This window comes from Crocodylus siamensis, chromosome 10, assembly GCF_052110815.1.
Source record: "Crocodylus siamensis isolate JL-2025a chromosome 10, ASM5211081v1, whole genome shotgun sequence".
Taxonomy (NCBI): domain Eukaryota; kingdom Metazoa; phylum Chordata; order Crocodylia; family Crocodylidae; genus Crocodylus; species Crocodylus siamensis.
Window position 1 is genome coordinate 41535909 of NC_143404.1, and position 15163 is coordinate 41551071.

At 48.4% G+C, this 15163-nt stretch overlaps 1 protein-coding gene across 1 annotated transcript in view; it reads right to left on the reverse strand.

Moving 5' to 3' along the window:
* LOC149856500 (fer-1-like protein 4) overlaps positions 1–15163 on the reverse strand; it is a 120551-nt gene that overhangs the window by 30618 nt on the left and 74770 nt on the right. Inside the window, exons 26-32 of the mRNA XM_090065282.1 lie at positions 13573–13746; positions 12692–12808; positions 11694–11855; positions 11056–11224; positions 6787–6890; positions 1130–1261; positions 212–260 (exon numbers count right to left, since the gene is read on the reverse strand). Of these exons, the coding sequence (XP_089921408.1) occupies positions 212–260; positions 1130–1261; positions 6787–6890; positions 11056–11224; positions 11694–11855; positions 12692–12808; positions 13573–13746 (907 nt within the window). The remainder of the gene's footprint in view (positions 1–211; positions 261–1129; positions 1262–6786; positions 6891–11055; positions 11225–11693; positions 11856–12691; positions 12809–13572; positions 13747–15163) is intronic.

Here is a 15163-nt window from a genome sequence, read left to right on the forward strand (position 1 = left end):
GCAGAGCCAGGGAGACAATGCTGTTGAAGTGCAGTCACTTCTGTGGCCTGTCTGAACTCTTTAATCCCATGCTTCCTAATGAGTCACTGTCTAAAGCACAGGTGTGACATGTGAAACTCCATCTTAAACTATGCAAGACTTTACTGTTCAGAAGAGCCAGCAAATCCTGCTGTTGTCTGAGCTGGTATGTTTCTACAGCCAAAGAACTTACCTGCATCACTTGGGTCCTCATTGTCACCATCTTCCTCATCACTGTAGGACTGAAACAAGAACACAAGACAAGAACATATTACTTCATTATCAAGATGTAAAGAATCCAACTATTAAAGGCATCCAGCTTTTTCAATGTATTAATATTGTTCAGGATCCTGAAGACCAGAGGTGTAGCAAGGCAGTACTGCTGCTTGAACACCCATGGCACAAGGGGCAGCATTGGCTGCCATGGTCAGCCCCCTCAGTTACAATACTGCTGGCGACACAATGCTGTAACATAAACCTTTGCATCTGTTCAACTTATTCTGTAAGACAGTTCAGTACCTCAGAGCCTTGACATATTCTCCACGGCCACATCTGGTCTAGTATACTGAATTGTAACAGGGGGGCTCACCCGTTAGAGGGAAAAGACTGCGGGACACGGTTAAAGTGCAAGTCCCCTTAAGACTACGACCTTCTGAGCCAGAAGGAGTGAGAAACCAGTGAAGAAGGGTAAAGAGATGCAGTTAGTGTCAAGCTGCAGATTGTAAGCCTCCAATGAGAGCCTCTTGTGCTAACCTGACCAGGCAGGATCAGGTGACGAGCAAAGAGGTCTCCATGTTGCAGTACCGATGTTCATACAATGAAAAACCTGTGAACCATTTTTAATAAAATCTAAATGACTTAGAAACCCAAGTGCCATTTTCAATACTGACCTAAGCAGTAAGAGCTATATAATTATATACCTTTGAGAACTTGGCCTTATGCACTTAAGAACCTATGTCTTAAGCAAATACATAAGCTGTAGTCACTTTTCAACATGTCACCCCCCAGCCTGGATTGGGTGTTCAGCAGCAGCTACTTCCATCCTTTGCTAGCAAGTCTTGTAGCTGTCATGCCAATAAAGCATTAAGGAACTGACCCGACAGAGCGTTACCTGGTTACTGATTTCCTTTAAAGACTCATAGTACTTGGACCACCAATCCAGTTCTTCCATCTCTGGCTTTTCTTCCTCATATTCATCTTCTTTTTTTATAAGTTTATTTATAGGAATTTTCTTCAGAGGAGCCTAAAAACAGAACAAAGTGATCAGAGCTAGAAACTGCCAAGTGTGCACATCTGGATGCTGCAGAAAGCACACTGTATTTGTGATCCAAAGGTTCAACCCCCAAAGGCTCAGGTTCCACACAGATAAGAAGTGGGCAAAATACAGCCTAAATGAGTAGGTGGGCAGAGTGGGTGGAAGGCAGCTGGGTTCTGGAGCCAGTGCCCCGCATGCTGGGGTGAGAGTTGCCAAGCTGAAGCTCCCAGCTGCCTTCCACCTGTTAGAAATATTATTAAAATAAAAATATTATTAAAAATGTATAGTGAATAGAGTGTTGTTAAAACTGCACAGTTTGTATCTCGTACCTGATAAGCAGAAACACCACCAAGGACATCTCGCTAATTTACTATCTCTTTGTAACACTAAATCACACATACCTTCAAACTCCTCTGCCTCTACTCTTGTAAACTACAAAGGTTATGATTTAATTGACTGTGTCCTTGGGAAAGGGGGGGGTTTGAACTTTTGGTAACCTGGAGAGCTTTTCTAAGCATGCGTAATTAGCTAATGCATATAAGCCTATCCGCCCCGCATACTTAAGTAGTTAATTATAATGCACATGCGACGGATGACGTGACGTCATTTCATATATGTTTGTATGAACCGGAAATGAGTTGTAAGAGTTCCTGCTTCTGCACACCTGCTCAGGAGAGAGAGGATAAAACCCAGCTGAGAGTTTTCCCTGAGGGCAGAGTGTGGTCTTTTGTCTTCACTCTGACCCTATTTGCAAATATACCTTTTGTATTGCTAATAGTGTGTGTCTGAGAGTTCTTCGCCTCCCGAGAAACGAACCGCAGCATTTTTGCAACACACCCACTCAGCTGCCCATGTCAGGTAGATAGAGTCAGTGGAAGGCAGTGGGGAGATGAAGCTAGAGCCCAATGCACTGGGGCTGCCCAGCTGAAGATTCCTCCCTGCCAGGAGCAGTGCAGCAAGAGGAAGAGGAGGAGCAGCTGCTGGAGGGGCGGAGAGCAGAGCAGCACCCACGTGGCTACAGCCTCACCAAGAGCAGCCCTGCCAGAAGCTGCGCATGCTGGCTGGGGCCAGGCATGTGGGTGGGATGAAGTGTGGCACGGGCACCCTGGGCCATGTGCAGTGCCATGGTGGACTGCACCACCTGAGGGAGCTCTGCCACACATGCCCTCCAACCCCTTCCTCCCTCCCCTCAACCCTGGCTGGTTCCTGAGACCTAGCGCCTAGGCAGTCCCCCTCACTCACACACCTCCCCACGTGATGCGCACACACCCTCCACACTCCACACCCCCAAACACCTCTACCCCCAACACACACGCTCCCCCATGGGACAAGAGCCACACCATGACCCCACCCCATGATCCTGGCCTCACCCGCCCATCTGGCTCCTGAACACCACTCCCTGCCCATCCAGGGCTTCATCCCACAAAGGGATTTTTTGGTGAGTTGTTATGGCAGGGGTGAAGAGGGAATGCTGACCCGGCCCATGACAGCTTCTGAAAACTCCCTGTGTGGTCCCTGGGCCCAAATAATTGCCCACCCCTGACACAGATCATTCACAGTCATGAGATCTCCTATACTCAGTTTCTGTGCTTTGTTACCAGGCCATTATTCATACCAGACTTGTTCATATCAGAAAAGCAATGCAGGCCCCTTGGTCATACTACAACAAAATCATGGAAAGTTTAGAATAATAAACTGGCAAACAGGCAAGAGCAGGATAGAAGCAATCACATTAAAATAGTAATTCCTGGTTTACATGAGAACTCTCAATCTGCCCAGCAGCCTGAACATGAAGGAAAACTGAACACATTTGCAAGGACAGTATCTTTATGCACCAATAGCTCCATACTGAACTTGCTTTACATTAATAGGCCAGCAACAAGACTCTTACTCCATAAATTAAATTATCAGCAGGGATCCTGGTTTTCTCTGTTAAAAAATCCAAAATTCTCTGATTAAAAACCCCAAGTCTGTGTTTTTCCGTTATTAAAATGAAATGTCATTATTCTATATATATAAAAGCCTTAGTCTATCTGTCTGTCTATCCACAATGCTTTATTCACACTCTTATTGGTCATCTCAAAACAACCAATCAGTGTGCTCCTAGCGCATTCTGGAGAGGAGGTGGCAGCGGTGGCACACTGCCATGACAGTGGGAACACGGGATGGAGTAGTGGGGGCGAGGCCAGCAGTGCACTCCTCCCTCCCTTCCCTGCTCCCTGGAGGCAGTGGTAATGGACCAAGGGGTCAAGGCCAGTAGCACTGGCCTTGCACCCCACCTTCTTGGAGGCAGAGGGGGATAGTGAGGACAAACTGGCATGCCCTTTTTGGCCGCCTCTTCCCCTGCACTTGGGGTTGTTGACCGGAACTGGTGGCCCCCGCGAAACTGCCTCCCCCCAGCCCTGCATAAGCTCCAGCTGCCTCCCTGCACCGGCCCTGCACCGCCCAGGGCGGGGCCTGAGCAGGGCCAGCCTCAGCTGCAGCTCCGGGCTGGAGGGGACGGAGCTTCTGGGAACCCCCCCCCACATATGCTACTGTGCACGTGTGCACGCGCGCACACACACACACACACGCACACACACACATGCATGCATATCTGTTGAACACAATGTTTTATTGATATATTTACAATTTTTAAGCAATTTGGAAGCCTACCAGTGCTTCAACTATTATAATAAATTCTAAATACCTATACATTTTGGAATTTGATTTTGAGTTTTTTAATCATGGAAAATCAGAGCTTCCCCTGTCCTCTTCACTCACCAGGACATGGGACCAGCTGTGGGTGTTCACCCCTGCTGCTTTGTGGCACTGAGCAGCTCTGCTTTGACAGTGCCCTGCCCCTGCCCACGCTGTTGCCCCTCACACCCAAGCCACAGCCCCCCAGGCCTGCCAGTGCTACTCACTCCTGAGTCTCAGTCCCCCAGCCCTACCAGTGTCCCACACTCCCTACCTGCAGCTCCATGCCACCCTAAGTCCTGCTGGAGGGCACCATGCTATGGGACCCGGCAATTGCATTCTGCCTGCTCCCTGCCCTGCTCCCAGCCACATCTGTCTGGCCTGCAGTGCACAAGCCTCAAGTGCCACACATGGGAGGCAGCAGCTGCTGCAACTGGAGTAGAGGGAGGAGCATGGAACCCAGATCCCCACCCCCAACCCATAGGTGGCACAGCTAGAGCAGAGCAGAGCCTGTTGGGGTTGGGGGAGGATATGGGCTGCCCACTGCAGGACTTGGGCTTTCCCACCCTACTGCCATTCCACTGGGGGCCTCCACAGCCCGGCAGGTGGGACCCGGCATGGGAGGGAAAAGTAGGCCAGGGAGAGTTGCTGCGGCTGCTGGGATTCCTGTGCCAGCTGTTCCAACCAGCGGCACCATGGGGGTAGGGAGAGCATGCTGTCCTCAACTCCTCCTGCCACTAGTCACTTGCATGCCAGGCCACAACTCTACCCCACTGCCATGGCCTAGCCACCACCACTGCTCCCCTCAGACTGCCTGTGCTGCCCCTAACTCCACCTCTCCTTCAGGGTAGAGCCACAGCCTGAGGAGAGCAGCAATGGCTGAGCCATGGTAGCTGGGTATAGCCATGGCTCTGTGCATGAGCAGCTGGTGGCGGGAGGAGGTGAGAGCAGTGTGGCTCCACTCCGGTCCATTACTCATCATGCTGCTAGTGGTGCAACTGGCATGGTGGTTCTACCAGTGGCAGTATTGGTAGAAAAAAGTCCTGCTGTCATGCTCCACCCTCCCACGCCAGGTCATGGACATGGCTCTTTCACATGCCAATCTGGCCAGGATGCAGCCCCATGTCCCCTATGGGCACAGAAATCTGGGGGGTCAGATGTCCCCCAACACATTGCCTATGTCCCCCAACATGTCACCTATGCCCCCCTACAGATTTACCTGCGAGGAGCTTCAGGAGCTGCTCACCATCATACACATGGCACCCTCTGCCTGATCACCCTCCTCCCCACCTCCCCAGCCCCAAGCAGCCTGTTGCAGGCTGGAACTCTGCCAGCATGCAAAGGGAAACCTGCAGTTTCCCACGTTTTTATCCTTTAAAGGAGAAAATCCATAGTTTTCCATGTTTTCCAGTGGCAAACAGAAAACCTGGATCCTTGATTATCAGGAAGGAATTTTACCTCACAGTCAGATTGGCATGAACTGCCAGATGTTTTGCCTCTGTAGCAGGGGGCAGGGTCCTTTATGAACGCAATATATTTACTAATTACATAATTTCAAATGCAAACACTTCAGGGTGTGCACAGACATAATAAAAATAGAGACAAAGACATTTATATACATATAAACAGAGAAGGCTGAGGGGGGATCTTGTGGCCTGTTACAAACTAGTCAGGGGGGATCAGCAGACATTGGGGGAGTCCCTGTTCCCCCGAGCACTCCCAGGAGTGACCAGGAATAATGGTCACAAACTGGCAGAGGGTAGATTTAGGCTAGATATCAGGAAGCAGTACTTCACGGTCAGGGCAGCTAGGGTCTGGAACCAGCTTCCAAGAGAAGTGGTGCAGGCTTCTACCCTGGGGGTGTTTAAGAGGAAGTTAGATGAACACCTTGCTGGGGTCGTTTGACCCCAGTACTCTTTTCTGCCATGGCAGGGGGTCGGACTAGATGATCTGCTCAGGTCTCTTCCGATCCTAGAAACTATGAAACTATGAAACTATAATAAAAGGCCAGCAGAGGGATATATAGCACCACGGCGAGACACTGAGGTGTTGCGGGGCAGGGGCGGGTAGAACTACATCCCCAGAGAGATAGGGGCTGCAGAGCTGCACTGACAGACTGCTCTACTCTTCCCAACCTGTGGGAGAAGTGGGTAGTAGTGTGCAAATGGCTGCAGCCTGGCTGAAGTGTATGCCATTGCATACAGCTATGCGCCATTGAGGAGGCACATCAGGGGGCTGTGCGTCTCTGCAGCTAAAACTCCACTTTGAAATGTTTCAAATGTTATGTCTGTCCATACCCTTAGAAAGAAGGAGAGAACAAATATTAAAGAGAAGTTTCTAGATCAAGCCAGTTCTAAGCTACTATTTTACTTAAAATAAGAGAAGAATTTTTTACTAAGTGAAAATCATCTATTTTTGGTCTCATATTCCAGAATATTGTTATTTGATTAATCTTGCTATTTCCCCCAAGATTATCCTCTGTTTAGAGATAGGTGCAGTATCAGGCAGAGATTTTTGAGGAAATCAGAAAGGCTGTCAGTCAAAATCAGGCTTATAATCGAAAATTAAATATGCTGCTCTATAGTCTGCCTGATTTTCACTTCTAAAATCTCTAAACAGAGGATAATCTTGGGGGAAATAGCAAGATTAATCAAATGACAATATTCTGGAATATGAGACCAAAAATAGATGATTTTCACTTAGTAAAAAATTCTTCTCTTATTTTAAGTTCATTAATACAATCTAAGGTAATAACCAAACCAAAGCCAGAAAGCATGTTTGCTGGAAGTGGCATTTCTACTCAAACAGTAACATCAGCATCACAGTGCACTCACCTTCACAAGGTTGAGAGGGTGTGCTTTGTTACTCATGTCAGTCGCAGCTAGGCCAACGTTTATCACAGCCTGGGAGATTTTGGGTTGAGCAGAGGATTTCCATGCTAAGTCAGAAAGTGAAAACGGTACATTGCAGTCAAGTAAGATCAAAATTCGTAGCACCACAAGAAACAGAGCACTACAGGTGGACACATCCAAACAGCTTCTTGGTCAACAAGACAAAAGTTGCAACAAAAGCACTCCGCAGCCAGGTGGTGAATGGGGCTGCTGCATAGCTCCCCCCACACCCACGCTGTAAAACCACTAGTGAACTCCAGTCTCAGGTTGCCTGCAAGCCACACTGGAAGGCAGGCAGGCAGGCAGCCTAACGGCTTTTCCTAGGGCTCCTGTGGGGCATCTGGCAGCTCTGTTCATTGCTCCCTGCCCTGTAGGTACCAGCAGAGCTGTTCTTGAGCTTCCTGCAAGGTTGGGAGATCTGGTTGGTGCTCCCTGCCCAGCAGAGACCAGGACTTTTCCCAGGGACCCCGTGGCCAAAACCCTGCCCCTTTCTGCAGGAGTGGGGCTTCTCACACAGCTATCACAGCACAAGCAAAAGCCTGTGCTCTAGCATCCCTGTCAGCACTGCAGGACGCACTGCCCTGTGACCAGAATATTGCATAGCTGGAACTCTGCTGCCCATTCCACCCTGACAGAGACCCCTGTTCAGTCCTGCCAATCAACTGATTTGTGGAACCTAGCACATGCCCTGACAACTCATTCTAGGTAGGTTACCAGGGAGCCAGCCATTCTCCCTCCCTCTCTCCTTGAGGCTAGGACTGAGAGCAGGGATTATGGATTGGGAACACCTGAAGTGGATATCCTTCCTGCAACAAAGAACGTGCTTTTTTAAGAAGCAACATTTTTGTCACAGAGCTGATCTCTGATACACCAGCTGCTCCAACTCTGCCAACATTCTGGATCTGAGGCAGGACTAAATGGGAGGTGTCACGCCACATAAGGTTAGAGCAGATAATCAGACTGGTCCTTCAAAGATGAACACTTACAAATATTAAGTTGTGGATGAATTACTGCATTGCTATCTGTTTTGGGCTTCCCTGCACCTTCTCAGCAACAGCAGCTTTTGTTTGCCATTGTAAAAGAAAGGACACTAGGCTAAAACAGACTAATTGTGTGATTTAATCTCCCAGCTGCTATATCCCATAACAGTGCCTGAGTGTCGAACAATATTAACTCCATGCTATTTTTAAGAAAAAAAACATTATATCTCTGAAGTTAAGCTTTCAAGTTAGGATGCTAAACATCAGGCTGTCGTAACAGCTTTTATTGGCTGAGTCAGAGACTTGGGCTTTACAGGGTGATTGGGAAGGCTTAATGGCTAAAATTCTCTAAAAAATTAAAACACATGGAAGGATCAGAAATTACCCTACAGAACTGAGCAAGAAGAACAAAGGCCTTGTGTTTAGTAGAAAACAAGGCAGTATTGGAACGTGGTTATTTTAAAATGAAGGCCCTGTGTTTTGGACATAAGACAATAACTGGGATGTGTTTATGTGAAAAGATGGTATCTGTGTAATCAGTATCCAACTACATTTTTGGTTTTGATATGATTCAATCATGTTGGAAATAGTAACAATTTAGAATATACAGACTATATAAATACTTGATTTGTGTAAAAAAAAACCCAAAAACCCCCAAACCCAAATGCACTCTGCATTATTCCATATTGCTAACAGTCTAATAAGCCGTCTTACACTGATTAAAGTAACAAACTCAAGACTCCTACTCTGCATGTTTAATCTTACAGACTGGTGGTTGTGCAGGTTGCAGCAGCCTTGACACTTCCCTCTTCATCCTGCCCTATCAGGCACCAACACTGCAACGCACAGCGCCAAATTATCCTACTTCATCCAGAATATATTGCCTGGAAGACTAACTGGCATAGGTTCTGTTCAACCTATTAATCACATCAATGGACTTAATCACTAAACGTGGTTCTATTTTCCTGAAAAACTGTTAATGCAAAAGATGAGTCCTGATCCTCCTCACTGCTTATTTTTTCAATTTATTTTAAGAGTAAGGTAAGAGAGTGTTAGAAAAGGAGATAGGCAGGCAAGGTTCTTTTGAGTAGATGTGATATCTTTTATTAGACCAACTGAGTAGTTGGAAAAAAGTTCTTAACAAGCTTTCGGGTGCAATGACCCTTCTTCAGGCATAGGAAGTCTGCTGTTCTGAGACTCCAAGGAATAAGAGAAGCTAAAACTGTGACAGGATGTCAGTAGGAATGTAAATAGATAGAAATTAGGAAAACAGAAAGGTAAAGCAGGGAAGGGAGGGGTGAAAAAGCCAAAGGTGAGTAAGGGAGATTCTACAGTAGTAGTAATTCAAGGTAGAAAAGAGGCTGCCTGTGAAAGGTTTCCCTCACCACCCATGGTTTTGAGAATCCATGGTTAATATTTTGTATACGATTTTGGCTACCACAGTATACAATTTTGAGTAACCACAGTTTTCTGTGGCCGTGCATCAGTCTGCCAACCCCCTGTGGCCCTGCTCATGCCTCCCCCCCGCAGCTCCCCCAGCCCTGCTGAAGGTGCGCACAGTGGCAGGGAGCTGCCCCTACCTGCAGTAGCACGGGACAGCATACCCACTCGCTGCTGTTCCCTGCTGCCCTGCTTCCCTCCCCAACAGCCCGGTGCAGCAGGGAGTGGAGAAGCCGTGCAGGGATCTCCTCGCCTGTTGCTTGCCCAGTGCTGCCCCAGTGACATGCCTCCTGTGCCTGCCACTGGTTTGAAGGGCACAGCCCTGGGTGCAGGAGGCATGTCACCAGGGCAATGCAGGGCGAGCAGCAGCAGGCGAGGAGATCCCTGTATGGCTTCTTTGCTCCTTGCTGTGCTGGGTTGCCGGGGAGGGAAACACAGTAGCAGGGAACAGCAGCCCTGGCTGGGCTGGGTCATGGGATAATGCAAGCCCAGCGGCTCATTCAGGGGTGTGGACAGACAGCTCCCACTGCTGCTGTGCTCAGACTGTCCCATGACCTGGCCTGGCCAGGGCCCCACCTGGCTGCTGACCGGCTAATCACATGCTGCCAGAGGCGGGCACAAAACACCCCCACGCTGCCATTCAGATGGGTGGGGGTGGGGAAGCACCATAGTGTGCTGCGTGGGGCCAGCCATCGTGTCCCTCCCTCCTCTTCCCCTTTTCCCTCCCCCGGGTAAAAGGGGAATGTGCTGGGGGAGATGCTGCTGTGCCCTGGGTACGCTCCGTCCTCACCCACCGGCACATACCCCCTATAGCCTAAGTACCCCTGGGGTACACCTACACCCAGTTGACCACCCCATGTATTAAAGGCAAGTAAAAATGATTTTTATACACCATACCGTACAGTATTCAAGTCCCTAACCCCATTTTTCCCATAAGCCTTTAGTTTTACCAACCACAGTTTTGCCAACCGTAGGAACTTTCCGGAACCTAACTGCTGCAGTTGGTGAGGGAAACCTGTAGCTGGAAATTAGGACGACAAAGGGCATAAAAGGAGGGGAGGAGAAGGGAGAAAGGGGAAAGAGGGGAAGAAGAAATTAAGAGGTCAAGCCTGGCAGGTACCAGGTAAATCAGATGTCAGTCAAGTTGTAATGTGTCATAAATCCAATGTCTATATTGAGTCCATGATTTTTTGTATCCAGTAGATTTATTTAGAAAAAGAGATACATTAATAGGATTTTCAGAACTTGAAGAAAATGAAAAAGAATCACACTTAGGCACCTAAATCTATTTAGATGCCCAAAAGGTAGAACAGGATTTTGCTGCAAAAGGTTTGCAGCTACAAGCTTTTCTCCTCTACACTACCACTACAGCAGGCCACTGATCCCACCACAAAGTAAACTGCCCTATCTACACAGGGTCAAGCAATTCAATAGGACTATATAAATCTGAAGATAATCCATCTGCAAACTGCTCTGTGCCAATAGCATAATACAGCCTCATAACAAAACCTTTGGTTAAACAATTGCCTCCCTCAACTAATAACTGGCTTATAAACAAAGTAAGACTGGACTCAGTGACCCAGGAAACCCCTCCCAGTCCAGTTACTATCCAACCTCCCCTTTGGCAGAGGTATAGTAAGGATCTTAAAAAAGATCTCTGTTGTGTGGTTCCAAGACTGGGGAGGGAAAGGCAGAGAAACCTTAGCCTCACTCAGCACATCTGCTGTATCTGAAACATTCCTGCTACTACCCACATGGAAAGCTCAAGGTTGACCTGCATCAGGAAACTTACCTTTGGGTAAATTTTCTGGACCTTCCTCCAGCTCCTCCAGTTCCTTGGGAGAAAACTTCATGATATGGGATACCACGTGCGTTCCCACCAGCACAGTGCGCCCAAAAGCTCGCTTTTCTACCACAAAGATGCTGAGTGGAGGGTGGAGGTATACTTGCTCTGGGAGCTCCTTTAAGAGAGAGATTCAAGTTATCACTAGGGCTCTAGAGTCCCATCATGACACTCATACCTGGTTACACAGTGCCTACTGCAGAAGACCATGCTCCAACTGCTACCTCTGGATCAGCCCTTAGCACAGATGCCCTGATGCTCTTAATCCAAGTGGTTCCTGACACAGCCCAACAAAGGATTTCACATCTCCATCTTAAGGAAACCCTTGTACCTGCTACCAGCAGGAACTTTTTAAGAGTGTCTGCCACTGACAACAGATTTGTGCTATGGACACTGTTTCCTGAAAGGAGGAAGCCCAACCGGGTGGGTTCACACACAGGCTGCAGACAGACATCCACTGCCAGAAACAAGAGGTTTTGGATCGGTTTGCTTCCCACCTCACTAAGACAATGCCCCATAAACAGCAAAGCCATGGAGAGCTAACAACACAGACCAGGCACGGGCAGGCACTGCCAGCTCCAGCTTACCACATTAACATATTTGACCAGTTCATTGAAGTTTGGGTTCTCCTTATATGATGTAATCACTTCGGATTCAACTTTCTTCCCAGCACATTCAATGATCACCTGTGGCTGATCCACCTCAAATAGATTCACACGCTTTAGGTCTCGTAGGCCCCAGAAAAGGATCTGGACAATAAAAACCAAGAACATCAACTGCTTTAGGCATTCAGAACACTTTGCACACATCTTCCTGATCCCCAGCTCCCCCATCCAGATTCCAACCCATCCTCCAGGCCCTGACCCCCAACCCTCCCACACCCTCCAGGCCCTTACTCCCAACCCTCCCACACCCTGATCCTCAATTTTCCCCACCCAGCTTCCAAACCCCCCAAGTAATCCTCTCCTTGTTGCCAACTTTTTCTAACACAGGAGGTCGGATTGTTTCCTACCCTTGTACAGGAGTAAAATGCCAGGAGGCCATGTGTTTGCTGTGGAAGTTAGCAAAATCAGCAGCAGCTGTGAGACCGGGTAACAACTGGTGAGCTTCCTGGTCCTAAGAACCTTGTCTGCCTATGTCCTGATCCTAATACACACTCTCTCAAGAAGCATCCTGCTGTCAGATCTGGCCATTCATTTTTATTAGGACTCAACAAAGCAGTAGGAAACACAAGAAAAATGAGAGCAGAAGGAAAAGAGCCCCAGAGTCAAGTGAGCAAGCATTAAGACCCCAAGGCTGTGTCAGGTGAGGTGCTTTAGAGACAACAAAGTGGGGTGGTGTCTATTTTTAAGTTGCTAATAAGATTTCTCCTGAGTTTCAAGTGTGCTTCATTCTTGTCTGTGACAGTCCATACCCCTGGGAGGTTGCAAAGGCCTACTGTGTCCCAGGCATTGTATGAATTAGAAAGAAGAATCCCATTCCTTCCCTGTTCTCTTTACCATTAATGAACAAACTGCAACATTGCAATACTACTAAGAGCTAACTAACTCCATAATAAAACTAATACTGCTGAAAGCCACCAAACCTCTATGCGGAACTCTTTAAGGACCGGTCGAATTCCCTCAGGGATAATGAACCGTCCAGAACGGGGGTCATCCAAGTAGTCTGGCTCCTTGGGCTCCACATCCTCAGGCACTGAAGGCTGCCAGATGGAAAAGGTTGGTTACACAACTGTGAAGAAACTTATCTCCGACTCCAACATCAAATCACTCTTCTATTCCTGCCTTCTACCTCCAATTTTGTCTTTCCTCACTCCCTCTTCTACTCACAGATCTGGTAGGTTCCTGCCTCTTGCACCCCTCCTGCCAGGAACTTGTTTCTGCTTGCAGGATGTGGCCAGAGCAGGGAGCCCAGACTCATTCCCCACTGCTTAGGTCAGGGCTGTTCAGCTGGCAGCCTGCAGGCCACATGCAGTCTCTAAAGGGTTAACCTGAGGCACACGAGCTCCCAGTCCAGGCACTACTTCCTTTGTCATTCTGGCTGTGTTGTCCCTAGAGTCTCCAGGCTCCCCCTTTCTCCTCTGACTTCTGCTATCTTCCCCAACCCCTGGGAGTGGGACTAAATGAGCTGGCAGCCAGGGGGCTTGCATGAGGACTTGGGGAGACTGTGCAGCATAGCATGTGAGTGCCAGCATGGTACTGTTCAGAGAGGAGGGACCACTCATTATGTGGGGGAAAGAAGGGGCACACACAGCACAGCCTGGCATGTGGCCCCGGGTGCTTGCAGCACAGGAGGTGTGAGGCCCATGAGCAGTGTGGCTGGGAGACCTGTGGCCCCTGGCCACTCAGAAGCTGGTTAGCCTTGGGTTCAGTTATGCACTCCACATGGACGCTTTCCAGCAAAGCGTGGCAGTCTGACTGAATTGCCATGCGCCGCTGACACTGCTGCCTCACAAAATGCAATCACCTCTAAGTAGCCACTGTAATCCAGTTCAATCAGTTCAAAGGTGGCGATTAATTCCCCTGCTGCTCTGGGTCCTTTGTAAATGTCAAAAAACTGGAGGGCAGGTTTGCTGTATGGATCATCTACCAGCTTCACCAATGGAGTGGCAAAGGCTCGGCCAAGGAATTCTGGCGAACCCTACAGGCAAGAGAGAGTATTCAACAGTACAAAGTCACTACCATCACTTCTCAGCAGTGGGGATGTTCCAACCTACTACAAATCAGAATGGGCCAAATCCCCAGTGGACAGGCATACTCTGAAGTTACCTGTGAGCCAATTTCTCCATCTCTGACCATTCTGCTGCCTATCTTTATTTGCACTACTGGAGCACACTCTCCAGAGAGACAACATCCAGCAATCTCCATTTGAATTAATTTTCAAAAAGGTTCAACCTGCTTGTCTCCCCAGGTTTTCCAATGACTGCACTTAGTTTACTAACCCAGTTTCCCTCCACTACCCATCCTTATAAGGAAGGACTCCAAAAGAGCAAAAGGACTGCCTCTTATATGGAATGCTAAGCCCATTCCAGCCATGGGAAATGCAATCAGATTCCACAGATATGGATACCTTAGAAAAGAGTGTAAAAATACAGAACAAGACAATGAACAATTTACTTTCATAGACAAGCCAGACTTCTTTTAGTTAAAAATCAACCTCAGATAAAGAACATGCAATAACGATTCATATAATTTACAGATATAGTATTTTTCCTTGTTTGTAAATGACCTATATATGTTTGGTGACCTATAATACAAACTGTGACAACTGCAGAAAATTAATTCAATAAATGTAAGACAATCCTTGGGAAACATTCATTCGTCTATTTTATAACTCTACAAAATGTTAAAACAAAGACACACCCTTGCCACAGAGGGCTAAGGATAAACAATTCCTACTGCCTTCTAGGCCTGTGTGAAGCAGCTAGTATTTGCTTTGGATTTGGATTTGGATTCAGCCAATTCGGGGGACAGTGATTCAATTTGGTGATTCGAATCACTGTCCCAAATCGATTTGGCTGAATCTGATTCAGAGATTCAGTTGCTGCCAAATCAGCTGAATCACACAGGCCCCATCCCCTGCCCACTCTCAATGGCTGCCCTGCCCAGCCCAGCTCCCGGCTCTTTGAAAAAAAAAGCCCCCGCTCACCGGCTGCTGCCCAGCGGGGAGGCAATCCCCATTGCCCCATGCTGCCCCAAACTACGTGGGGGGCTCTGCCACGAGCCCCCTGACCTCCCCCCTCGCTATCCCAGCCCCCCATGGTTGCTCCACTTGTCCCCTTGTGGGGGGCTCTGCATAAGCCCCCAGAAGCCCCAAGGCCACTGCAGGAGTCAGTGAGTCCAGGGTTTTTATTTCGTTCTTTTTCTTAAAAGATCCAAAGCTTGGGCAGGTGGAGCAGCCATGGGGGGGGAGGCTGGGGGAGCAGGCAGGTATGGGACCTGGTGGGGGTTCCCCCTATGGTCCCCTCCCCCCTCCTTCAGCTCCCCTGCTCCCTATTTACCAGCTTGAAGTTCAGGTCCAGCTCCCTGCTGCAGCAGGTGGGGACTGCCCAAGTCAC